Consider the following 25,350-nt stretch of genomic DNA (forward strand, 5'->3'; position numbering starts at 1 on the left):
CTCATGGCTGTGTCCCAGAGGGCACACTGGCGTACCTTGAACTTTGAGTGGGGCTCAATAAATACCAAGAGCTGTGGGTTGCATTGGCAATTAGGAGATTTGCAAGTGCAAAGTGAGGCCAGCAGGTGGCACTGTTTCCCGCCCCAAGAGTTAAGTTTTCATTTACGTCTCATTCAAGAACTATTCGGGTCTTTAAAACCTAATCTTAACATTTTTGCGCTGTCGTGATCAGAACCCCAGGGTGGAGAATCCTTGCTCTAGTCCATAGTTCTCCAAGTTTTACAGACGAGGCAACAGGCTCAGAGAGAAGGCCCACGAAACTCCAAGAACAGGCTGATGGCAGAGCCCAATTTAAATCTTATACTCTTGATGCTAAATCTGGGACTCTGGGGTTCTCAGAACAAGAATAAAGTCAAAATCTCGGTTCTAAAATCTCCTAGTTTACCAGCTCACGTTGCCTGAAGTTCCACCATAACCAGCCTAGTCTACAGACTTAAGCATTGACTCTTGGGTTTCTCTCTCTTTTGTTTCTTTTAAGTGGGGTTTTCTCAGAGGAACTATTAAAACCGCAGTGTGGGTAGAATTCTCAGACACCTTCCTCCCTGGGGAAGACTGTAGACTGCTGAAGGCACAGACCGCAAAGACAGCAAGGGAGGGAGGAAACAGCTTCAAGGGGAATGAAACCAATTAGATAATGTCCACTAAGTTCTGTAAGAGTCATCCCTGACCATACTCACCAAAAAAAGGCCCTCCAGGCAGGCTTGGCTCTCTTCCCAAACCCCAGGGAAAAAGGCAGGTGGGGCAGTAGTGGCACAATAATGCTTTCAGGGGCCGAAGGGGTAAACACCTGCTCCAGCTGGCTGCGCGCCCCAGAGGCAGGCAAAGTTCTAGGGGAAGGCAAAGCCTTGTGACCAACTTCTTTATGGATTCACTTTGATGATAGAGGGCTAATGGGGAGCCTACTCTGAAGAGCTCATCCCCCAGCCCCCATCTGGTTCAAACCGTCCTCCTCTCCTCCCCAGCCTTGGCTGGTGTCTGGAAGGGTGCCGTCCACGCCTCATCCTGACAAGGAGTATCCTGGGCTTGGCTGATTTTGTCCTGATACACATATATCTATTCCCTTCTCACACTTAATGATTCATATGTATTTTCAGAGGGATCACCTTAAAATCAAGGAATACAAATGGTAGCTATGTATGGCTCCATACAGCCATCTTGGAGGCCAAGTTTTATGTTGAAGCTGGGCAGGTTCGGCAAGTTCAAGTCGCTTAAACGCTCTGTGCTTCTGTTGCCCCTTCTGTAAAGGGGGAAGTATTGGTTTCACAAGGCGTCACGAGGAATAAAATCACCAATATATGTAAAACACTTTCAACAGGACCTGCCCCACTGTCCCCACTTTATATGGGAACCTTGCTGTCATTGTCATTCCTCCAGAAGTACATTTAGAGGTGATCCAGACATTGTGCTCCCCTCCATTTCACAGATGGGGAAACTGGTGGCCCAGAGGCAGGTGACCTTCCTGTATTAGTATTCTATGTCGTGTAACAAACTAGCACAGATATAATGGGTGAAAAATAACACCTGTTTACTGTCACATAGTTTCCACGGACTGGTAGTCCAAGCAATTGCTTAGCTGGGTCATCTGCTAAGGATTTCCCAACACCGTAATCAAGGTGAGAGCCAGAGCTCACAGGGCAGTCTGTCTGAGATCAAGGATCCTATTCCAAGTTCACAGTTGGCAAAACTCATGTCCTTGTAGCTGTAGAACTCATGGAAGGTTGCTTCGTCAAGGCCAACAGGAGAGCATCTCTCTTATCAGGAAGGTTCCAGACCCTCTTATCTGTGCTTTCTAATCATTATGCCTGGCCCGCCCAAGGTACTCTCCCTTTTTACTAATTCAAGAATCAACTAATTTGGGACATCAGTTACCTCTGCGAAACCCCTTTGCCTTTCCTATCTAATGTAACCTGGTCATAGAGGTGGCCTCCATCATGTTCACAGGTCCTGTCCACGTTCAAGGGGAAAAGAATAACAGGTGTCTACAACAGAGGGCAGAATTATTGGGGAACACCTTAGAATTCTGACTCTTTCATGCCCCAAAACTACATAGCAAATTCCTGGCAAGGGGGAATCTTTTTGGCCTATAGGCCTCCCCATGCCCCATGGAGGAATTGCCCCATATAGGGATCCATGTTTTTACTGCTTCAGGAAAAAGGCAAAATCATGAACAAAATGGCTCAATACTGTCTAAAATCTACTTTGCATCCTGTGCCCAATCCTCAGAAATAATATTATCCCAAGTTGCACTCAGAGTTAGCACTTAGGGAAATTAAGACCTGTCCAGAGTTGGCCAGCAGCCAGGATATATGGAACCCAGCCTTTAAGATGGCTTCTAAGGGGTCTTGCCTCCTGGAGTCTCCTTTCACAATGAATGGGGCTGACCTGTGTGACCAAGAGGCTACTTCGTGGAAGTGACAGTGCGGGACCCGAGGTTTGGCCATAAAAGGCATTGTACTTTCCTGCTCTCATGGATCACTGTCTGGGGAAAGGCAGCCACCAATGTCATGAAGACACACAATCGGCCCTTGAGGGTCCACATGCCAAGAAACTGCAGCCTCCTGTCAACAGCCTGCAGCACCAACTTGCCAGACATGGGGGTGAGCCACCTTGGAAGTGGATCCTCCAAGCCGGGTCAAGTTTCTAGATGACTGCCTCCTTGGTCAGCATTCTGATGACAACTTCGAGAGGCCCCACATGCCCTAGCTCAGCTGCTCCCACATTCCTGATCTGCAGAAACTCTGCGAGATACTGGTCCTTAGCCCCTCCATCAGGGGGTAATTTTGCACAGTGATAGGTCATTGGGGGGCCTCTTAGAGCTAAGCTTACCCAAAGGATGGCGCTGATGAAAATAGGGTGCCTTTTGTTGAGCACCTTCTGGTCCCTGGCTCTGACCTTCCCCTCTGCAGGCTGCTGGCACACAAGGTAACAGCTGTAAAAGCTGAAATCCAAGTTCAGAGGTCCCGAGCCACTGTCTCACATCACCCGACACAGGCCTGACCGAGATTTCTGGAACAGTGGAAATGCTCTGCCTGTGTCTGCACAGCCCAGAGTGGCAGCAGCTGGACGTGGCTGTTCACCCCTTGAGATGCAGCTGGGACAACTGAGGAACTGTTTGTTTTTAAAAATTACTTTCAATTGAAACAGCCAGGGGCCACCAGCTACCAGGTCTCACAGATGTGAGGAACTTCTTCGAGAACCCCGTTATGAGGAACAGAGATCTGCTCAAGCCACCTGGGACTCGGGAGGGACTTGAGGCCAGGCTGGCTGCTTCAGAGGGGGTTAACGGTCCCAAGCAGCCTCCAGTGAAGGGGCCTTGGGCCACATAAAAGCTCTGATGGGCAATGTGGTTGTGCGTGGACTCCAGAGCCCAAGTGCCTGGGTTCAAATCCCACCTCTACACTTGGTTAGCTGGGTCACTTTGGACGAGTCCTGTAACCTCTTAGCTGCAGCGTCCCCACCTGTATAACGGGGACACTGACAGCACCCACTTTGTGGAATTGTTGTGCCAAAGAAGCGGGTGCTGGTGAAGCAGAGTGGGTTCTGGCACAGGCATGTGACCGGAGGGTTTGCTTCTACTGCCAGTCCCTCTGAGTCCTTCGCCTGACCCCAGCTAAGCACTGGGAGACATGGCACCAAGGTCAGACCACCAAAGCCCAAAGCCCTGGAATTCAGGCTTAACTCTGCAGACAAGCTCAGGGCAGGTTTCCCCCTTGGTAAAAGGCTTTTACCAGGATCAAAAGAGGCACCAATGGGTTCTGTCCAGACCTGCCTACCACAATGCCTGAAGAGGCCAAGCAGAGTGACGGCAGGTGGACAAAGACTATGGCAACCCACAGAACCCACGTCTAGACAGATCCTGACTGTGAGCAACTTCCAACTGTGGCCATGTGGCTGGAGAGGAGCCAAATCTTTTGAGTTTTTCCCCAGAGTAGTGGGGCATCTGGATTTACATGGGGAAACACCCTCATTTCTATAGTTGACACCTAATCCAAGGACTTGTTTGAAATAAGGTACCATCTGAACAAAAAACCAAGGCAGGCATGACAAGCCCACAGGTTGCCACGTGCACTTGTACTTATTTCTTGAAGAGAGAGGAGAGTGAGTGAGGGCAGGAGCAGGGAGAGGGAGAAATAGGCTACCTGCTGAGCAGGGAGCCCAACATGGGGCTCAATCCCAGGACTCTGGGATCATGACCTCAGCCGAAAGCAGTCGCCCAACCAACTGAGCCACCCAGGAGCCCGCCATTTGTACTCTCTGATTCTCCTCCTCTCCAGGCCCTTCCTTGGTTTCTTACTTCTCTGCCTTTGGTGTCTGGCCCCACGAATGGGATCTGGATCTGGTCAGGCAAGTCTCTCAGGGTCCACTGCTATCAAGGGATACAGAACCCAGAAAGGATGACTTCTTACAAACTTTAAAAATGACAGAGACAGGCAATCTAGAAAGTACCAGGTTTTATTATCTTATCAAAAAAAAAATTAAGTAACAGACAACAGTGTGAGGTGGCTGTAAGATGTGCTCACTCCCAACATAGCCAGAGGGAAAGGACATGGCAAGGGGGAGGAGGGCAGTGCACAGGGCCCAGCCAGCTGGGACCCCAGGTTGTAGGGGTGAAGGATGCAGGAGGCAAGGGCGACTCCCCTGTACCCCAGCCAGTGGGGACAGAAGAGGCGGCCTGCCCAGGCTAGGCCACCAGTCCTCTACTTTGTGGAGCAGCAGGGTCACTGATAACACGCTCCAGCGCCAGGGCCCCATCAGCCCTCCCCATCCTCCCGGTTTGCCCAGGGAGATAAGGTTCCCCCTGCAAGGCTGGGGCTGGTACTTGTTAAGTCAGTTTCGTTCTCTAGCACTGTGGGTTCAACAGGTGGACATGGTCTCTACCTGCCTGTTCACTAAAGCAGCCCCGAGTCACATGTGGCAAATGAGCACTTGAAATGTCGTTAGTGTAAATGAGGAAGGAATTTTTCACTTTATGCAATTTTCATTGATTTGAATAGCCACATGTGGCCAGTGGCCACCGTAGTGGATAGCACAGCTCTCCAGTTTTCTCAGGAATTTGGGGAGAGCAAAGGAACACCAGTTGGGCTCAAAGTAGAAGCTACAAAGAAGGCAGAACTGCCTACCCTCAACTACTCCAGCCCAATCAGGAGAAGGCACCAGGAACAGAGAGAGACAGAGAGACAGAGAGAGAGAGAGAGGCAAAAACCCACTCAGCCACATGAAAATCCACTCACTCAACCATCCAGCCAACCTCAAATGGGACATATCACACTATTTCCTGAAAAAATATATTTATCTATTTTTCTAGAACCAAGGAAAAATAATAATATATTACAAGAAAAGAGACACAAATATCCCACCATCCCCTACATTATATTTTGGGATCTGCTAGAAAACTGTTTCAGCAAAAGCTACTCCTTAGAGGAAGCAGCTTCAGAAAGGGCCAAGGTCATCAGCGGGGGTAGTGTTAAGTATTAAAAAAAAAAAAAAAATGGGAAGGATATTTAAAGAAAAGAAGGAAAGAGGGCCCTATCTGAAGCTATAAATAGTAAAAAAAAAAAAAAATTAATAAAAATCATATCTCCATCTCTTCTCTCATTTTCGGGAAACAAAATTTTAAAAAGCCATAAAGCCATTAAATAGAAACTTCGCAGGTACTGTGGAAAGTGCAAGAGAGCGGAGAAGGTCTCGGCATCGGCACATTCTTGCCCAGGCAGAGGCCCTACACCAAGGAATGAACCAATCAGAAAAAACTACCCCGCTTAAGGTAGATTTGCAAATACTCTGCAAATCCGTTCTAGTGTGGACTTCTTCTCCCCAGCCTCCCTCCTTCCCCACACCCTCCCCCAAATAAAAAAGGTTGATTTCCAAAAAGTCAACTTGAAAGAGCCGAGAATGGCCCAAGGTGTGCCACAGACTCCTGTAGTGTGGTCACAAGTGCCCTTGGATGGACACGTCTCAAGGTGCAGATGGTTCTAGTTCCTTCTCCTGGCTCCTTTTCACAAGAGGGAGGGAGAAGGCTGCTGGGGGCAGAGCTCCAGCAGGACTCCCGTCCCAGCTTCTGAGGGGCTCTGGGTGAGGCAGGTTCAGGACAGGCTGTAAGCTGGGCCCACATTTTAAGTTTAAGATCAAGAAAGGATCCAATCCCAGACCTGCCTTCAGCAAGGCCAAAGGTAACCCTATTTTTCTGCCAGGACAACCGAGGCCCAGAGAATCAAGAAGAGGCAGGGAACAGAAGATGATGTCTCTTCCGACACTTGAAACATTATCAGAGCTGGAGATGCTGAAAGGTCAGTATTAGGTAGCCCTCCCCCTACCCTAATGTCCATCCTTCCAAATCCTTCGGCTTCCCTCCCCTGTGGAGGTCCAAGCCAATCAGTGCCCAGGCGGGCACTTCAGGCATAGAACTCGTTGGTGGGGGCTTTCGTGTAGATGGGTTTCTTGCCCAGGTCGTAGGTGCCTTCGTCCTTCTTCTTCAGGCGGTACACCAGCAGCAGGACCAGGAACACGGCGAAGAGGATGCCCACACCGCCACCCACGATCAGAGCTGCAGGGGAAGAATGGGGAGAACTAGAGGTCAGGACCTTGGGCACACTGCCAAGTCCCCCCACCCCATCAGCTCTCTTACATCTAGCCTCCCCCTTGCTGTCACCTGTGCTCAGAACGACCTCATTCACAAGACTGGGGGTGGTGGGAGGGGGTCACTGTTAAGTCACTGAAGACCACAGGGCAAGCGTGGCAAAGCCACCATTCCAACCTGCACCTGCGGGAGCCCACAGCCAGGCATGCCCCTGCGACAGCTTAGCACCCACTGGCAGGGAGCCAGCAAACCCCCAGGCTCTGACAACCCGCCTTATATACTCGCCCCACCCCCGCCAGGCCTGAGCATGGCGCACTGTGTAGCAGGCTCTGTGTGCGCACACCTGCACGGACAGGTACCAAAGTGCTCCATGCACACACGGGTACGCTACCAAACACAGCTCAGACATGCGAACATGGGGCCATGCTACTGTGTCACAGGCAATGACATATTGTGGTTTCCTCTCCTCTGTGTGCAGCTCAGGGGCTGAGCCTACAACCCACTCCCGTTACTCATCGCTGGCTGTGCGATCGGGCAAGCGCCTTCATCTCTCTCACTGCAAAATGGAAACAGGAGGACCTTTCTCACGCACGGGTCCTAAGTATTAAATAAATTAACCCACTGCAAATACTCAGAACAATGTATGGCGGAGGCTCAGTACTCACTAACTGTAAACTCTGGTGGTTATATGTGTCCCCAGCACCCTGAACTGGGCCTGGCACGCCAGTTATGTGCTTAAGAAATGCCTCTCCCCATTCAGCTCAGAGCAGAGCACTGGCCAAAAGTGCCTGCTGGGGTCAGGAAGACACGGGCTGCTGACCTCAGGCAAACAGCTGTTTTGCAGAACGCTAGGCTGCCTGAAGGGCTCTAGCCTGCTCGTTGAGGGAGCAGGGATAGCTCACAGAATCCTTGCTGGGGCAGACTGTCCCCTAATTCAGTCTTACTACGGCTAAGGAGATTAATTTTCCATCCCTGCACATACTCCAAATCTATGCACAGAACAGGGGTAGAGTGGCACAGAGGAGCCCGGGAAGGTTCTTTCTTGGCTAAAACTCTATGAAAAAGCAGTAACAAAGTGACCCCCCAAAAATACAGAAAAAGCACATGGAATGAGGTTTCAATTCCATGACTGTTTTTTATCACCCTTCCCCTCTGATAACCTCCTCACTCTTTTTATCAGGACATTGGTCTGTGCTGGGCCTCTCTCTCCACAAGGTTCAAGGACAGTCTCAAAAGTGACTGTGGTCCTAGGTTCAAATACCAGGGCTAGTTTTGTGACTTTGGACATGTGATTTGGCTTCGCTTGAGCTTCCAGAGAGCCAGACATACCTGTCTGATTGGGTTGTGGGGACCCAGTGAGGGAGACACACGGATCAGAAGGCATCTAGCAAGCACCCAGGTGCCACCGGGATGTTACTGGAATGGACGGTCTCACCCCAACTAGCACAACAGTTACACCACTTCTCACATGAAGATCTTACACGTGTCTAATTCTCAACTGGAAGGCTTAAGAGATGACCTCGCTTTGGTTCTATCTCTTGTTATGTGACCCAAGCAAGTGGTTTGCTTTCTCTGGGCCTCAGTCTTCCCATTTATAAGACACACTTGCTTGGACTAGATCAGTGGTTTTAACATTTTTCTTTAAAAGCAGCAAAACCCTTAGCTGGTGCATGAAAAACCCTATGCTGATCCCACGTACGCCAGCTAAAAGCGAAACTCTGTGGTTGAAAAAAGATGGGGGAGGTTTTACCAAATATTCAGAAGCTTAGAAGGTGAAAAGGTCTCTAAGGGCTTCTCTGGTTCCAAAAGCACCCACTACCCCTCTTACATGGTACAGCAACCAGGAGGCCAGGATCAAGGCTGAGCTGGGCCCAAGGTCACCTGGGGTTATATTCTCCCAGGAGACTTATCTGCAAAATACAGGGCACAGGTCTCTTTCCTTGTACCACAAGCCTCCTGGGAGGTACTAGCCCAGTTGGCTGCCAGGAGACAGGAGTAACCAAGCCTGGGCCCGGGGCACCCATTCACCAGGTTGGTTCATGCAGACAGGCCCTTGGCCTATTAAGACTTGGCCAGAAAGACAGTTCCCTCTGACAACCCAGCCCCAGCTTTGGTGATCCCAGAGCTGCCAGGGAGGGGAAAAGGGAGCAGTCGCCACCCCAGATGAAGACCACACCCGAAGCCCCACCCTGGGGCAGAGCTCCCTCAATAGCACACCAGTCAAGAACCCTGTGGTTCTCACGTCAGGCCAACCCTGAACCTCTCTCTCCAGGCCTCGGTGTCTTAATTTGTCATAGGAAGGACCTCGATATGCCACCCAGGATTTAGTCAGTGAGGACTCAATGACAGCTTGTACCAACAAATCAGGAAAGTGCTTTCCGGGTGCCCAAATTATTTCAGATTCTAATTTTCAAGGAGTTATGACACCTACCAAGGGGTAGCATTGTACCCACTCAGAGAGGAGCAAACTGAGGCTCCCCTCCTCCAATGGGGTTGGAAAGCTTCTCAGTCAAGGTCATAAGGCCGTCAAGTGACCAAGCAGGTGGATGGGGGGACAACCCAATCCAAGGAGTCTTGGGGCTTTCAAGGGACTTTCAAGGGAAGTCAATGTTTAATAATTAACTCCCCAGTACCAACCACCCGCCAGGTTGTGCAAACGTTTTGAAAGGAAGACAGGACTTAACAAGGCAAGTGATGACTCTCACGCTGTTCTTCAGAAGCCTTTGATATGCAATTCTTCCTCTCCCTCCGGCAGGCTACAAGCCCCATCAGACCCACCCCCTAGGGAGGGGTAGTCCTTGAGTCTCCAGGGTACCCTGTGGTGGGAAGGAAGGGGCACCAAGGAGCCCAAGGCATCTGTGTCTGCAGCACCATCTCCCCCGAGTCCCCTCCCCCTTCAAAGTCTCTAGTGAGAACCTCACCTGCCAGAACCTCGGTCCTCTCGAAGATGCTGCTGCCTTGCGCAGTGCTGGACATGGACACCCTGTTAGACACGTCCTCGTCGCCTTCAAAGGGCGAGATCCTTTTGGGGATGACCTCGTTCTCCTCCAATTCCTTGGGTTCACTGGGGACCCAGCTGCCAGGCCCTGCCCTGTCAGGGATATGGTTATCTAGAGGCACCTGGACAGGGTGGAAGGAGGAGAGACAAACACTCAGCGTGGCCTCGGGACGCACCCCGGGCAGGGGACAGGAACACTCAGCCAGGGAGGAAGTCTGCTTCTGCCATCGTGCTGGCTGAACCAGGTGGGCCTGGGACAGAAAGCAGCACCAACCAACCTCTCACCCCCCACTATGCCATCGAATGCTCACCCTCAACCTTTCCAGATCTGTCCCAAATGGGGAATGAATAATGGGGCCAGGGTGCTAGGAAGCACGCTTTCCCATTCGCTGCTGGTTACTGGGTATTTGAGAATCACCACCCGGAGGGCAGTGTGGCAAAGCTGCAGGCAGAAACTGATTGCCCTTTAAGGCAGTAACTTTGCCTATGGGTCTCTGTCCCAAGTTGCTAATCAGAGATTTGAGTGAAAGACGCCTGCTTAGTGTTATAATTTCAGGAAGTCAAAAAAATCATAAATAACATTTTCATCAATAAGGGAAAAACATGGGCGCCTGGGTGGCTCAGTGGGTTAAGCCGCTGCCTTCGGCTCAGGTCATGATCTCAGGGTCCTGGGATCGAGTCCCGCATCGGGCTCTCTGCTCAGTGGGGAGCCTGCTTCCCTCTCTCTCTCTCTGCCTGCCTCTCTGTCTACTTGTGATCTCTCTCTGTCAAAATTAAAAAAAAAAAAATAAGGGAAAAACAGTGAACTAGGATTATGCAGCCTATATAAATGCCTAGGAAGCGCATTTAATTATGTGGGCAAACAGACGCAAACTCCTGACCACTTTAAGTGAATAATACAGCACACACAACTGTTATCTACAATTTGATATTTATGTTCGGAAATACCTAGGAATGCACAGAAAGGACCTTGGAAACACATCTAAGTGTTGACAGTGATTATCCCTGCAGGAAGGATGGCCCACCCACAACCCACAGTTGTGCCTGCCCCTAGGATGCCGAGGCCACAAATAAAAGCTTTCTTGCAGCAGGAGGTCAGACCCTCAACTTATGGACCCCTCCCGACAGGTGGTACAGAGGAGCACGTGGGGAGAGGCAAAAAAGCATGGATTACTCACCAGGGGTTGGATTACTTTAGGAAGGATCTGGGGGTCCTCTGAGTCATCTGGAAGGTCAGAAAGGCTGTGTGAGTGTGAGGTCACTTCCCCGTAAATAAAGGACCTCCCCCTTTATCAGCCACGGCTGGTGGGAGTCCTAACATACAACCTTCCTATGCTCAAGGTACAACAAGTGGCCATTCCCACCTCACCTTCAGTTACCTCATCTGTAAAATGGGCTCCCGGGACGCCTGGGTGGCTCAGTTGGTTAAGCAGCTGCCTTCGGCTCGGGTCATGATCCCAGCGTCCTGGGATCAAGTCCCACATCAGGCTCCTTGCTCATCAGGGAGCCTGCTTCTCCCTCTGCCTCTGCCTGCCATTCTGTCTGCCTGTGCTTGCTCTCTCTCCCTCTCTCTCTGACAAATAAATAAATAAAATCTTTAAAATGGGCTCCCTGGTTCTTTCACAAGAATGCTGGGCAGGGAGTGGAGCAGATGCTCTGTCAGCTCCAGACCCTTGCTCTGTAACCCCTGCTCTTGGATTCAGGGACCAAGAGCCTCTCCTGGGAGCTGGTCAGGAATGTAGAATTCTGGGGCCCACTGAATCAGAGTCTGTATTTTCATAAGATCCCCAGGGGAGTCCTCTGAGAAGACTCTAGATTGTAATATTAAATATGAGACTATCTTTCACAGCATTTACAGATTTGGAATCCAAGGCTCAGAGGTCACAGGAGACAGCATGATCTCAAAACTACGCGACTCCAAAGTTCCAACTTCTCATCTTTCACACCCCTCTGCACCCAGGAAGGATGCTTCTGGAGGAGCCAGGGAGTCACAGAAGACCAGGAACAGCCCTAGCTCCCCCTCATCCAGGGTCCAGAAGCCTGGCCCCTTCACCCACTCCCCCCCCCCACCCCGAAGCAGGAGCTTGTTCCTGGCTCCCCACCCACACCTCTGCCCACACATGCTCCCAGGCCTTTGAGTAGGTCTTTCTCCTTTTCAGAAGAAAACACTGTCAGGTCTTTCCAGCCCCACTGCCACCAGGCCCCCAGCCACAGGCAGACAGGTCCAGGCCAGTGCTCAGAAAACCTAGAGTTACAAATGAACTCTAAGCAACAAACAACTTGCCCAAGGAGGGTTGCCAGGAATGGAAAAGGGTTGATAGTTACTTTTGTTTCCTCTTTTTTGAGAGAGGAGGAGCACTGCAGGAAACCACCCCGAACCAAATCCAAGTTTCCAGGCGAGCTCACTACCCTGTGCTCGGTGAGGTCACTTTCCCTCCAGCCCTAGGACCCCAGGCAGCCCACCACACACCCTCCATACCCAGATCTCCAGAGCCAGACAGCTCAAAGTCATCGGGTTCCTGCCCAGGGCCCCCAACATCCTCGTCGTCTGGTAGGGCTCCAGAAAAGTATCGGCCTTCTAGGAGGTCTTGGGGGTCAATGACTTCAGTCTCTCGGATCTAGAATAAAAAAGGGAAGCCACCTCAGCCACATCAGTAGCCCCCCGGTGCTCTGTAACACCCCCGCCCCAGCCCCAAAATGCAGTGAAGTGGGCATTCAGTAAGATAATCTGGGGTGCTGGAATGTAATCAGACTAGAACCTGGAGACCACCCCTCCTGGTCCCCAACTTGCTGTGTGACCTTAGGCAAATCTCTTTCCCAACCTGGGCTAATAAAACTCATCAAGTTTTATTTATTAAAACTCAACAACATTCAATATTACTAGTTACCATTGACTAAACAATTATTACGTGTCAGTCCCTGTTCTCAACACCTAAGGCATATATTTAACCTCATTTTACAACTGAGGAAACTGGGCATTTCCTTTTCACACCAGCAGTAGGTGGAAACGTGAGGATTCAGCATCAAGCTGCCTAATGACAGAACCACACACAGGCCGGAGGGTATAACACTCCAGGGTTCCAGGATGCTCCTGGAGTCACAGCTGATTCACCCGAAGCGGGGAAAGGGCGGCCAGCCCTGGTCTTGCCCAGTCTAGGACACCCTTCCCAGCTGACTCAGACTGGGCTGGGACAGACAGAGCTGGCTCACCCAGACCCTAGGGCAGCCTCAGGCCACGCACTGCGCAGACCTGGTGACTCACAAGTCCATTAGCACACTCTTCTACTCAGTTTTCCAGCATCTCCCACAGATCTGTTCTGTACCAGCCCAGGAGAGGGTACAGAGAGGTACCCTGTGGACGGACCATCCCCTCCAGCACCCACAAATGTCCTCTGTCCCTACCCCACAGGGGCCCAGCCCATCACATCACAGCAGAATCTTAAGTCCGCTTCCACCAAGAAGCTTTCAAAGGTAAAAGTATCAAGGTCCAGGGAGGTAAAGGCTTCCCCAAGGTCCGATTAAGAACATCAGTTACTGTTCCCATCTCCCAGAGCTCACAAGGATAGGAAACATTCAGAATGCTTACCACCTTTCTCTTAGCTCTGGGGCTAAGGCTTCCCAAAGAACAACCCTGAGCAAAGTCCCCCCCACCCCCACCATTTACTCAGATACTAAAGTGCCTACTATTTAGGGTCTCTGCTCACAACCCCCAGAATACCAGCTACAGAGGCCAGGGAGGGCCCGTCCTCTCATTTCCCAGAATCGGGAGGGAATTTGAGCTCTGGACAGGAGAGTGACTTGCCTAAGGTCACAAAACTGAGTCAGCCAGATAATTCAAGAGTGGAGAGGCCAAGTGTCTTTTTGACTGCCGCAGGCTGTCCCTTCAGCCAGCTGAGAAATGTCAGTGACGGGAGTGGGGGCGGGGGTGGTGTGTGGACATCTGTTCCTAGAACAAGGTAAGCATTGCAGGAGAGGCCCAGGCTCATCGGAACTTCCTCCCCTGGCTTCCGGGGAGAGGTGGGCAGGACCTGACTCCAGTGCCCTCTTCCACCCCCGGAAGCGTAGATGCTGGATTCCGGGAAGGGAGGAGGGTCAGGTTAGGAGGAAGGCAGCGGGCACGCAGCCCTCTTCCACCGGATGGAACAGTCTTTGTTGAACACTGGGCACACGTGGGGGTGGGGAGCCAGAAGGGGTTAAGCCCTGGTTGGGGATGACTTCATGACTCGGGAATCAGGAGCTGCTGAGCTGCTGGTGTTGGAATTCCAGCCCCCGCACACAGCCCCGTGCCTGTGGCTACGGTTTGGCAGCCTGGGAGGAAGGCTCCTCACATCGGTTGCGAAACTGTCCCTGGGGCGAGGTCCCTGTGTTCCCGCCCCCATCTCCAGCCCTGAATTCCCCCAGGCTCCAAATCTCCAAGAGCAGGACCTCTCAAGCCCTTAGCAAACGAAGTACATCCTCCTGATAAATCCAGGCAGAAGAGGAACCGGGTCCTCAGAAAGGTTAAGTGGCTTGCCCAAGGTCACGTTGGCAGAAAGCGGCCACGCTAGACCAGAACGAGGCACACCTGAGCCTTTCACCACGTGCACACAGAATGCCCAGCCACCCAAGCTAGCCGGGAGCCCCAGCAGCGAGTGGAGGTCAAATGCAGCCCAGCAGAGGAAAAAAAATGGTCCTTTGGCCACTTGTTGACCTGGCCCAGAGACCAGACCACCTGTGCGAGTCACAGCTCCAAGTCCCGCAGAAAGGGGCTGGGGTCCCAACACTGGGCAGTTTTAGGTAGCGTTCCTGTCCCCTGGAGCCCTGCAATGTTGTTTACTCGTCCTGCCCTTCTTTTACTATGTGAAAGTGCTAAGGGGAGTTTCAAAACAACCCATGGAATTAGCATGCTGATTGGCTGAGAGTTACTGGCTCAGTTTTTTCATTAGCCAGATGGGAGACTAGGAGAGGAATGGCGGTCTCAAAACCAAAGCTGAAACCCAGATTCACTGGCAGTTCAGCCCTCTCAGGGGTTGCCTGGTGATCCCTCCCCTTTCCTTTCTATACCAGGTTCCTGGAGAGGACAGATGGCTTGGCTAAGATCGCACCAGGGGTCAGCAGCACGGCCAGTTGTCGACCCAGTCAGACACCTATTCCAGGGCACTCAGGACACATTAGAGGGGCCAATGTGCCCTCCTCCAGCAAGTCCCAGGGTGTGGAAGAAGCTCTGTGGGGCATGCTCATGGGAGGGCACAGGAAAGCAAATCCCTCTTCCAGAAGCACCCTCTCTCTGCTCCTCTCTGCCCCTGACTCCTGACAAGAGGGAAATTCCCAAACGGGAACCCTTTAAGACTAGGTCAACAATGGGCAAGCCTCCCTTTGTGTGTATGGGGGTGAGGGGCATGCCAGCAGCAGGCCCTTGCCTCACCCGCTTTGCAGACAAGGCCCATTCAGGCTGGGGTGGATCTGAAGAACCAGGCCACTCAGCAGCCAGAACCAGCCTTGACCAGAGAGGACCTACCGTGCTCCCAGCGGAGCTTACCCATCTGTTCCCCATTCACCCCCATCCCTGCTTGCGGACCGTGTGTTCACGGGGGAGTGTGCACGCACAGGCATCCTCTCTGGGCCCTTGGGTCTCCTTTCTCACAAACCGCAACAGAAATCACCAGCTGAATAGGTCAGTGGGCCTGGGTCCCACAGACCTTGCTTGCCGTGGGGCTGGTGGGCACCTGGGGTTGGTGACGGGGGGCGGGGGGGGGGCTTGAGATGCTGGATGCCGCCCCAGATTAGCCACAGAGGAGGGGGGAGGTGCGCTTCTGTTCTAAAGGAACTTGGTTACCAGAAGGTAACCAAGGCCGCTGAGCCGTATGGTCTCATTTTATAACCCGGCAAACATATTAAAAGACAAAGGACTTTGCCAAGGACTGCCAAGCACTTGGCCAGAGTTGGACTTAGAACCTAAGTCTCTGTACTTGAGGCTGGAGTTGTCCCCCCGCCCCACCCCACTTCAAGGATTCTGACAGCAAAACCAAGGGTCTCAGCAAATCCACAGGCTGCAGCTGTCATTCCAGACATTTCCACATCCAGTCCTTTACACTACAGGCAGGAAGCTAGGAAAAGGTCACCAACCCAAGCCCAAAAAGCTTCAGTCCTCAGGAAAAAAAAGCACACGCAGGGTCTGGGGTGACCAGCTCAAATATCCACTTCGTGCCAGGCATCAAGCTGGATTCTCCTCTTTATGAGCTCATTTGTCCAGCCCAATAGTCTCGAAACGTGCTCTGGCCATTCTGGAGGGAACTCAGGTGTAACGGAGTCATTTATTCAAAGTCACACAACTGAAAGCAATGGAGCTGGCATTTGAACTCAGATCTTTCTCAAGACCATGCCTCAGCCACAACCAGATTTCTCACTGCCACCCACGCGTAACCTCTCCACCCCAACCCTACGTTGCCAGGTCAGGCTCCACCAGGGAGCAAACAAAGGTGAAAGTGATACTGCTTGAACAAAAGAACAAAAACTTGGCTAGGGCATCAGTGAGAAGTTCAGGGTCAAGACCTGGTCAGCTGGTGGGAGGAAAAGAGGAAGGAGAGCCTCCCCCTCCCCCAACTCTGCCCTCAGGCTCCTTCCCCAGCAGAGGTAGAGTCTGGGACACACTTGACCTTTATTTCAGGAGGTGAGACCAGAAGGACAATCCTGCAAGCCAAATTCAAGGGGGCGGGGTAGGGGGGGAGCAAGGACACTGGGCTCCGACTACTGAACCCACCAGAGTGATTCTGACCAGAGATTCCCCAGAAGGGGCCTCTGGTACAATCACTGACTTCCCCCATTCCCTTTCGGAAGGGTCAGGTACTCCACGGAAGGAGCAAACTGGGGAGCCACAATCAGAGCTCTACACTCTGGCAGAAATGAAGGATCTGCCAGCAGAGTGGTTACCCACAAGCAAAGCAGAGTCTGGCTACTTTCTAACTACCAGAGTCTTGGGGCATACGTCCCATCTTGAACCCTCAGCTTTCTCTTTTGGTCAGCAGGGCTAGGAGTGCCCTGCAGGATGATGAGAATTAAGTGTAATGCATCAGTGTGTGCAAGGGACCCAGCATATGGCCTGGTACACAGCAGGTGCTCAATGAGTCAAAGCTATTATTAATCCCCACCTGCCTTCATTCAGGCTAAAGGGATTAGTGCTCAAAGGGTTCAGAGACCAGGGAAAAGCTGTGGAAGCAGTTCCATTGCTAGAAAGTGGTCAGTGGATGGGGGTTGGGGGGAGGGTGCTTTGCAAATCGTGAATAAATACCTATAATGAATTTACTTTGCTTCTGGGACCAGACTTTTCAACAACCAACCAGGTCCCTTGAAACTGCAAAGAACCCAGAGATGCGTCCATACAACTTGGGAGTCCCCGTTCTACTAAGAATGAAGCAGAGGAAACTCAGTGGTATTTTTCCAAAAAGAAGCAAAAAGCAGTGACCAGAGACACCTGACATTCTACTTGGGGACCTGTACCCCCGGGGTATTTCCTGACCTGCCTTGGGGACAAAAAAATATCCAAAGGCACAAAGAAACCACACACCAATCCACAGCCTGGTGCTCTGGTACCTGAAGGGTTAAGGCAGGTCTGGGGTTCGAATGTCAGTCAGCTCTGCCCACTCCAAGGTCGGGTTACTCTGAACACAATCACTCAGGAGAGAAACCAGGCCTGGCACTGCCAGCAGCCAACTTTTCACCAACCCCCCAGGGCAACTCACTCCACAGCAAGGGCTCCAGGATCCTGGGGTGCCAGCCAGGATGGGTGTTGGGGGGGGCTCCTGCATTCCAGCAGGTGATGGGGATTTTCCCCACTGTCCTCCAGTCTGCCCACCTGTAAAAGACGCTTCTCAAAGAGACAAGCCTCCCTCTGTCTCAGGGCTTGGTAACCAAGCTGGGCACTGCTCGGATTACTGCTGGAGACAGCCGGGAGGGGGGCTGGCTCCCCGAGGGCCACAGAGACAGAGGTGTATTGAAGCTGGGACTTGTAATCTAGGCAGCAGATCCGAAGTCCCTGCTGGATCCATGGGCGGGAGGTAAACAAGCCTCCCATGTTCTCCAGAGCAGAGTCGATAGCCTTGTCTCAGCTGATTAGATCAGCCCTGGGTGCTGGCTTCCTGCCCCTTCCCAGCCTCCCCCCTCCACACGCGCACACACGTGGGGAAGCCACTGCTCCAGACCGGGTCAGTCTGTCCCACAGACGTCTCCCAGCAGGTCTTTCCCGGGGCAAGGAGTGTCCCGCTCTCTGTGACCGGCCACGGGTCATCCCTGCCCCCATGGCCTGAGGTCCGAGTGGTACAGCCAGTCCCACAGGCCTGGCCACGACCAGCAGGCTCCACCAAGTCACTGTTTCCACACATACCAGCCTCTCCCTGCCTCCCCTTTCCATTACCCCAGGTGTCACCTGACTAGCCAGCCTCTTCTACTGTGCCAGAGGAAACTGGGGCAGCAGAGCTCCGGGCCTGCAGAGTGGGGGAGGGGAGAGGCGGACTAAAAGGGGGCGGGGGGCGGGGCTAAGTAAGAGGGACTGGCCAGGGGGTGCGGGTGGTAACTGGGGGCACAGACAGGGTGAAGTAGCAGGGACAGGTGGGGGGACTGTAGAAGGCTTAAGCTAAGAAGAACTGTTCAAATCAAAATGCAATCTCATGGGGACTCCCGGAGCCCTCTGGAAAGGATAGCAAGTTTTGAACCCCAAGAACTGTAACTATCGGTTTACACTTTCAGCACGCACTCAGATGCCACCTCCCTGAAGCCAACATCTGGCCTGGGGAAGAACCCTCGTCGATCTGCTCACAATAAACTAAGATCACGCCAGCACTTTACAAGTTCGTCAAACACCGATTATGACCCTTAAGTGACACACCGGGTGTTTAACTGAGGACACATTGGCGAAGTGACTTATTAACTAACTACATGTCCCGGGGTGAGCAGCAGAGCTGCGACAGTGACTCAGGTTTTTCTGGCTGTGAAATGGACCCACTTCTAGTCACCCTGCCTCTGACAGACAGGGCCAAAGGGCCTGGCCAGATGCAGGGACGTGCCTGAAGGTCACCAGTGAGTTACTAACTAACCAGCCCAAGAAGTCAGGCTTCCAGTCCTTCTAGGGTTAAATCAGGCCCCAACTGTTGACACAGGCCTTCTCCTCCCTCTCCAGGCACCTGCACTGAAAGCCCACTGGCTTTTCAGACACTGTACCTTCCCCTCCACCATCACACCCCTACTCCAAGACCAGAGCACTATACCTGAGCTCTATACTCAGCCTCCGTAGGCCTAGAAATTCTGCGCCTCCAAGTGGGGAGGCTGACGTGTTGGGGCTTTGTCCAGGTGGTCCCATACCCTTAGCAAACCCCCACCACCCTTCAGTGCTGCAGGCAAACAGCTCAGCCAGGGCTTCCTACAGATGCCAGCAGGAGGGGTGGGGCTGCTGAGAACTGGTTCTTGTTTAAATATAAACCCATCGGATCATTAGCGAACAGCCCACTTCTAAAATAAACAAACAGGAGATCTGAACTCCATCCGCCCCACCCTGGACTCCCTTCCCACCTTGTTGGAGGGGGAGGGAGTGGAGGGCAGAGAGTGTTCCAGGGGCCCTGGGTCTAGGATCCTCCAAGGTACACGACCACCTGGTGTCCTGTCACTAAGAATGCAACCTCCCTACCAGGCACACACTAAGATTTACCTACAGCCTCACCCCAACGCCCAGGAAGCAGAGGCTGGGGAGACTGGCCGACGTGCCCACCGCCCTGTAGCTAGTAGAAGTGGACTTCACACCCCTGCAAGTCAGGTCAGTCTGGGCCCAAACCACCATTCCAGGGCTCTCCAGCCAGTTCCAGGTAGCAAGGAGAGGGCGTCAGAAAAATCAGCCTCCTGGGGTGCCATTCTATCTAACTGCACCACCTTTGCTCTGGTTGCTCAGAACTTTCCGGGAAACAGCTCTACCTGCTCTGCACAGGTCCCAAGCCCAATTCTGAAGGCTGGCTGGATTTGCACCCTGTCAGAGCCCACCCACCCATAAGGCACTGGAAGGCCCGAGGCCTAGGACCGGCATTTCCTGCACCCCTCAAAGCCCGGGGTGCTTGGACACTATCTCGAATAGGGTCTCAGAGGACAAGGTAAAACTCTGGAGCCCATTCCAACACCCCCACCAGAGTCATCCTACTAGCCAAGAGTTGCCAGGAAATGGGTGACTCAGGCCGGTCATTGCTCTCCTCCAGTGACTCACAGGCCCTGTCCAGCCCCTTCCCCCAATTTTAAGAGGTCATTTGGAAATCACACCCACCAGTCCAGGAGGCTGAGAACAACCAGGAGCCAATTCCTCCCAAGGGGGAACTGCGGCTGGAAGCCCAGCCTGGCTCTCCCAGCTCCGCATTCAGGACGGCCCAGCACTCCAAGTCCTTGGAAAAGCCCTCTGTTTCCAGGAGCTGGGGATGGCAAGAGCTGAATGTCTCCACCCCCCAGCTTCTCTTGTTTAGGATCTTCACCCAGGGGCCAAGAAAGCTTCCCTACCCCTCAGCGGTGTGTTTTTAGGGCAGGAAGGACCCTTGGAGGGCTTTAGCCCAAGGTGGGCTTGTTACAGAGTTGAGGACACGGAGACCTAAAGATAGGGCTCATATGCTCAAGGTCACCTTGCAATTCAGAGGCAGAACTCAAGGTATCTGTCTTCAAACCCAGCCAATTTCCTCATATGGAATGTTCTCTGAAGATGCTCCAACCAGACTCTTTGTATTATCAGAGAGACCCGGTTCTGACCTAGGCAAGCCACTATCCTCCTCTGAGCATCAGTTTCGTATAAAAATAGAGTAATAAAACCTGTGTCACGGTATCCCTGGAAGACCTTCCTATTCGTGATAAATAAACTCCACGCACCTTTCAGAATGACGTTACATACATGAATTCATTCATACATACATGTATTCATTCATACAAACATTTGCTGAGTCCTAAGGGAACAGTATTTCACTGAAGATGAAAAGAGCAGAAATCCCCTCCGTCATGGGTATAAGTGGTTATGTGTCGTGGGGATGGGGAAATACTTGAGCTGAAAAGGGCATTCAAGGTCATTTGTTTCAAACCCCATTTTACAGATGGCGGAATCTCAACCTCACAGAACCCTCTAGACCATGGCCCAAATATCCCCTTTAGCGGCTCTCTGGGCTTCTAAGAATTCCAAAGAGTTCTCACTGGCCACTCAAGGGTCCCAGAGCCCCTGGGCTTCTGCCTCACTCCCACCTTGGTCCCACCTTGGTGCAGTTAAGGGAGAGAATTCTCACGGAGACCAGAAACCTCTCTAAGCTAAAATACACTTCCCCAGAACCCACTGGGCCTGGTGCCACATCGGCAGGCTGTGCCCCTGGGCAGCAATACCTGAGGGGAGGGTGGGGGGGGTCCAGCTCCCAAAACAAGGCTGTCTTTAATTGGCTGGGGAAGGAGTTGCAGGAAGGCAGTTCAGGGGAATGCTCCCAGCTAGACAAGAAGAACTGGTTTGGGATAGAAAGCCCCACCGGGGAAGAGGCTGGCTGCTCAGACTGGGTTCCCTTCCCAAAACTTTTGGCACCAAGCCCTCAGGGTTAGGGGTAGGGTACCACCCAAGGGGAGGGCAGGCCTTTGGTTAAACCTAAAACTTGGGGAGGGGCCTCAACAGCACTACTGGAGGGAGACCTCAGTTCCCCCATCAGTAAAGTAGGCATAATACAATCCCCACATGCTGGGCTTTTCATGAGGATAAAATGCACCAGACCTGGCATTTGGAAAGCACTTCACAAATCCTAACTGCAACCAGCAAACCCCTTCTCCCTGGGCCTGTTTTCTCCACCTGCAAAAAGTAGGCAGGCCTCTCCATCATTATCTACTCAGCTATGACTAGGTCTGATTTTTCCCCGCCACAACCTCGGCAGGAAAGGGACAGGGGAAGCAAAGAGGGAAGTCCTGTGACCCAATGAGAGGTGGAAGGTCTGTGACACTCTCCAGGAAGGGGAGTGCTGAGGTCAGGATGAGAGAGGGTCAGGCACCTCTCTGGACACCTTTCTGCGGAAGGGAAGCAGCTGCTCGGGGCCTACTCCTCCCCAGCTGATGGGTCACCAGGCTCAGGGCTGACACAGCTGCGCTCCCCCAAACCGTATCCTTCCAACTGCCACCAGGACCCAGCTGTCTGCTCCTCACCATGAAGCACCTGCCGACTCAGCAGCCCCTGAACCGGGACTGCTGTGTGACTGGACCCAACCTGACATGCCTTCAATGGTTTCCCCAACAGCTTGACTCCAACACATCTCTCGGGGGGCCTAGGGAGCAGCAGGTGTAGGCTGGGGTCCGGCTCGGACACTAACCTTCCGGTCAGGTTGCCCTTAATTTGTGGAAGTCATCCCCCGACTCTGGGCCCCTGTTCCCTTCCACCTCAGAATTCCTTAAGGCTGGCCAGCCCTGAGGATGGGACACAGGGACAGCCACTCAGAAAGCATCGGAATGCAGCTTATCGTAAGAGCAGGAACTTGGAAGCCTGGCTGCCTAAATTTGAGTGACTCGGCCCCTTATTAGCTGTGCGACCTCGGGTAAGTTAGCTAACCTCCTCAGCCTCAGGACCCATTTAAGAACAGTAAACTGCGGGGTTGTCAGAATTAAGCTACTTAACAGACCATTAGAATAGCCATTAGAAAGCTATTAGAACACCATAAGGCACACCATAAGTGCTAAATATTTGCTTTCATCACTGCCTGCTGTTCTTCTCCGGGTCCCACTCATTCTTCAACAGAAGCCTGCCAGGCAGAAAGGACTTTCCCCGAAGCCCGTAAGAGAAAGGAACTCCATAAAGAATTCAACAATGATTAAACTCCACAGACTTTCTCTCCCCCAAAATGGGGGGCTTACGGGCATGAAGAGGGCACAGAGCTGGGGTCCCTGGGGGCCAGATAGCCTCTCCCATCAATTCCCACTCCCCCAACTTCCCAGATGAGATTGTCACCCTCCTCCCCCACTGGCTGCTGGGATGAATGGAGCTTCTGGTGGCCTAGGGCTTTGTAAACTAGGACAGGGACAACCAGGCATTGAGAGGAGAGCTTCTCCAGGCTCACTGAGGCCTTCTCTCCCCCAGCCCCCTTTACCCCACTCAAGATGCATGCTCCAATTTCCCGTGTGCAGTTCGACAAAAATGAACAGTATTCTCGCAGAAAGCTAAGGTTCAACTCTTGGTGAAGTGCTGAGCCCAAATCATCCCTCCCCTCCGCCCTTGAAGGATCAGAGCGGACCCTAAAGCAGCACTGGTCACCTCCTGTTGCGCTCCCCCAAGCCCAATGTGCAGATAGGGAAACTGACACTCAGAAGGGGCAGGGGCTTGCCCTGTCACAAGCCAGTGACAGGGCGGGGCCAGACTCGTCAGGGCTCAGTTCTTCACCCCCTGATGTGTGAAACAAGGCCCCCCCCAACAACCGGCCCTCCTCCCCCTTCCGAGTACACGCAGCCCCCTCGTCCCCAGGCCCCGAAGGATTCTAGAGCCGCTGCTCCAGCCGCTTCCGGAGGGCGAGCAGAGGGATCCAGGACTCGGAGCCTACCCCAGGATCACCAGGGAAGGGCGCGAGTGTGGGGACAGAAGAGGTGACACCGGCTAAGTCACGTCCGAGTCTGGAGCGCGCGGCGGGGCCGAGGCCAGCGGAGGCGGGAAGAGCAACAGGCTGAGGCGCACGTTCGCGCGGGGCAGCCACCCCGGCCCGGCGCCTCCCCGTGACCCCAGAGCCAAGTTTCCAGCAAGTTTCCCCGGCCTCGGCGTCCAGTTGGGGGAGGTGCGGCTCCCCGAGCCCCCCTATCCCAGGCCCCTAGGAACAAAGGAGGCACCGGGCCGCCCCCCCGGGGATCTCCAAGCACCTACCGATTCGGCAGCGGCGGCGGGGGCGCCCACGAGGAGCAGCAGCAACGCGAGCAGGCGGGCAGTGGCCATGGTACCGCGGTCCGCAGAGGGCGCGCAAGCGAATGACCGGGGAGAGCGTGTGGCCCCCTCTTATAGGCGGTGGGCGGCCTCCGCCCCGGCCCCGCCCCGCCCCGCCGCCGCACCCCGCCCGGAATTCCCCCGCGAAAGCTGGGCCTCGGGGCGCTGCGCCCGCCCACGCGGCTGGAAACCTCGAGGGATCCGTCCGGCGCGCGCCTGGAGCTCGAGATCTATCCCGAGTCCCTGTCCCCTTTATTTCTTTGATGCCCTGCCAGGCAGGCCCCGAGAGATCACTGTGTCTAAACCCATTTTATACCTGGGGAACTTGAGGACACGGACTTGCCCAGGGTCTTCAGTTTTTAGACTCGCGTTCCTCAAACGCGGTGCGCTCCCCTCTGCGGGTACGCAACACATTCCGCATGGGACGTGAACGTGCGTAGCTTTAAGGGGTCAGCAAACTTATTCTTTAAAGAGCTACATGTTTTCGTCTTTGCGGGCCATTCAATCTCTTCACAATACTTTGACTGGAATTCCAGCATTGTAGCTCGAAAGCAGCTATAAATACTTAAAAAAGAATGTGGCTGTGTTCTAATAACACAGTATTTATGAAACACTGAAATTTGTATTTCATATAATTTTCACATGTCACGAAATATCATCCTTGTTTTGATCCACCCCCCCCCCATCATTTTAAAACGTAAAAGCCATTCTTAGCAGAAGGCTAAAAAAAACAAAACAAAACAAAAAAAAACAACCCCAAGGGCAGACTTTTTGGTCTTAGGATGGCCGACCTCTGTGTTATGGGATTCTTTTTCCAGATTTTGAAGTTCAGAAAAAGTGTGATCTCTCTAACTGGTCTGCAAGTCTGTCTCAGATCTGCTTCCACCCTTTGTAAAAGAAAGTTGTGTGCCTGCCTTACCCCTGCCTTACCCCTTATCCTCCCAAGCAGTAGGGAAGGGCTGGAGGTGGAATCCTCTGGGGCTCCCAGATACAGATATTGTTGGAATTATTAAGGGGGAGCTTCCCATGATAATCAAAGTACCAAAGGTGCCTAGACTTACCTCTCACCCTGACTGATTTGTATTATATGTATCTTTCTAAGGCAGAGGCATGGTTTCATAACCAGAGTATTTTGGTCTCTGTTGGCTAACTGTGAATTCACACACTTTGCAGAGCAAAGAGTTGGGAGTGATCTCTCCTCTTCCCTCCCTTAATTATTATCAAAGGTTGAAAATCTCATGCTGTTGAAAATCAGAGATCCTTGACAGTAAAGCAAGCTTCAAATGCCAATCATACTTTTCCCCACAGATTTAAAGGTAAGCAAATTTTTCCAGCTACTCCCTTAGGATTGAGAAATAAACTGAGAAAATGAGTGAATTTCATCTCAGAATAAGAAATCCTTTCGCAAGTCAGTTGGTTTTTGCAATCTTTGCTTTCCACACAATTGAAGGAGGGCCTAATCTAGTTGTCAGTACATAGATCATTAAAATAATTTTTGATGATAGATCACTATGCGATTTTGGTTATCCGTCAACACATCACTGTAACAAAACTCCTTTTCTTCCCACCAACTTCTTAGAGCCAGTGGTGTGCTGGTAAATGTTTAACAATAAGTTGGGGGAGGCAGGAAGTGCTAATTTGTACCATTTGCCAATTCTGTGGTATAAATACTCCCACTTAGCTGATTTCAAGCTCCCAGTGTGATGTCATTGAACATGGAGTTGGTTAGAGATGAGCAATATTTCTACCATGTACAGTGCAAAATAATAGGCACAATAATATCAAGAGCACAGATAACGAGAAGAC

General features: G+C 52.4%; 1 protein-coding gene across 2 annotated transcripts; it reads right to left on the reverse strand.

Moving 5' to 3' along the window:
- Positions 1 to 4,496: 4,496 nt before the first annotated feature.
- SDC4 (syndecan 4) lies at positions 4,497 to 23,623 on the reverse strand. 2 transcript variants are annotated; one of them, XM_047744656.1, is made up of 5 exons: positions 23,488 to 23,622; positions 12,115 to 12,253; positions 10,814 to 10,860; positions 9,559 to 9,757; positions 4,497 to 6,604 (listed from the first exon to the last, which is right to left on the reverse strand). In XM_047744656.1, exons 1-5 carry the CDS (start codon positions 23,554 to 23,556, stop codon positions 6,453 to 6,455), a joined length of 606 nt encoding a protein of 201 aa, XP_047600612.1. In that variant the 5' UTR covers positions 23,557 to 23,622; the 3' UTR covers positions 4,497 to 6,452. The 2 variants fall into 2 exon arrangements, with proteins under 2 accessions (XP_047600612.1, XP_047600613.1); XM_047744657.1 differs by lacking the exon at positions 4,497 to 6,604 and adding an exon at positions 6,619 to 7,193 and having other exon boundaries at positions 23,488 to 23,623.
- Between the last annotated feature and the right edge of the window lie 1,727 nt (positions 23,624 to 25,350).

This window comes from Lutra lutra, chromosome 9, assembly GCF_902655055.1.
Source record: "Lutra lutra chromosome 9, mLutLut1.2, whole genome shotgun sequence".
In the NCBI taxonomy this organism is placed as follows: domain Eukaryota; kingdom Metazoa; phylum Chordata; class Mammalia; order Carnivora; family Mustelidae; genus Lutra; species Lutra lutra.

Excerpts from the sequence above, each read along its gene's own strand:
- SDC4 (XM_047744656.1), bottom strand. The coding sequence starts at position 23,556 with ATGGCCACTGCCCGCCTGCTCGCGTTGCTGCTGCTCCTCGTGGGCGCC. Across the intron at positions 10,861-12,114 it reads GTCTGGCTCTGGAGATCTGG|ATGACTCAGAGGACCCCCAG; the intron begins GTATGGAGGGTG and ends CTGACCTTCCAG. Across the intron at positions 9,758-10,813 it reads CTAAAGTAATCCAACCCCTG|GTGCCTCTAGATAACCATAT; the intron begins GTGAGTAATCCA and ends CACCCTGTCCAG.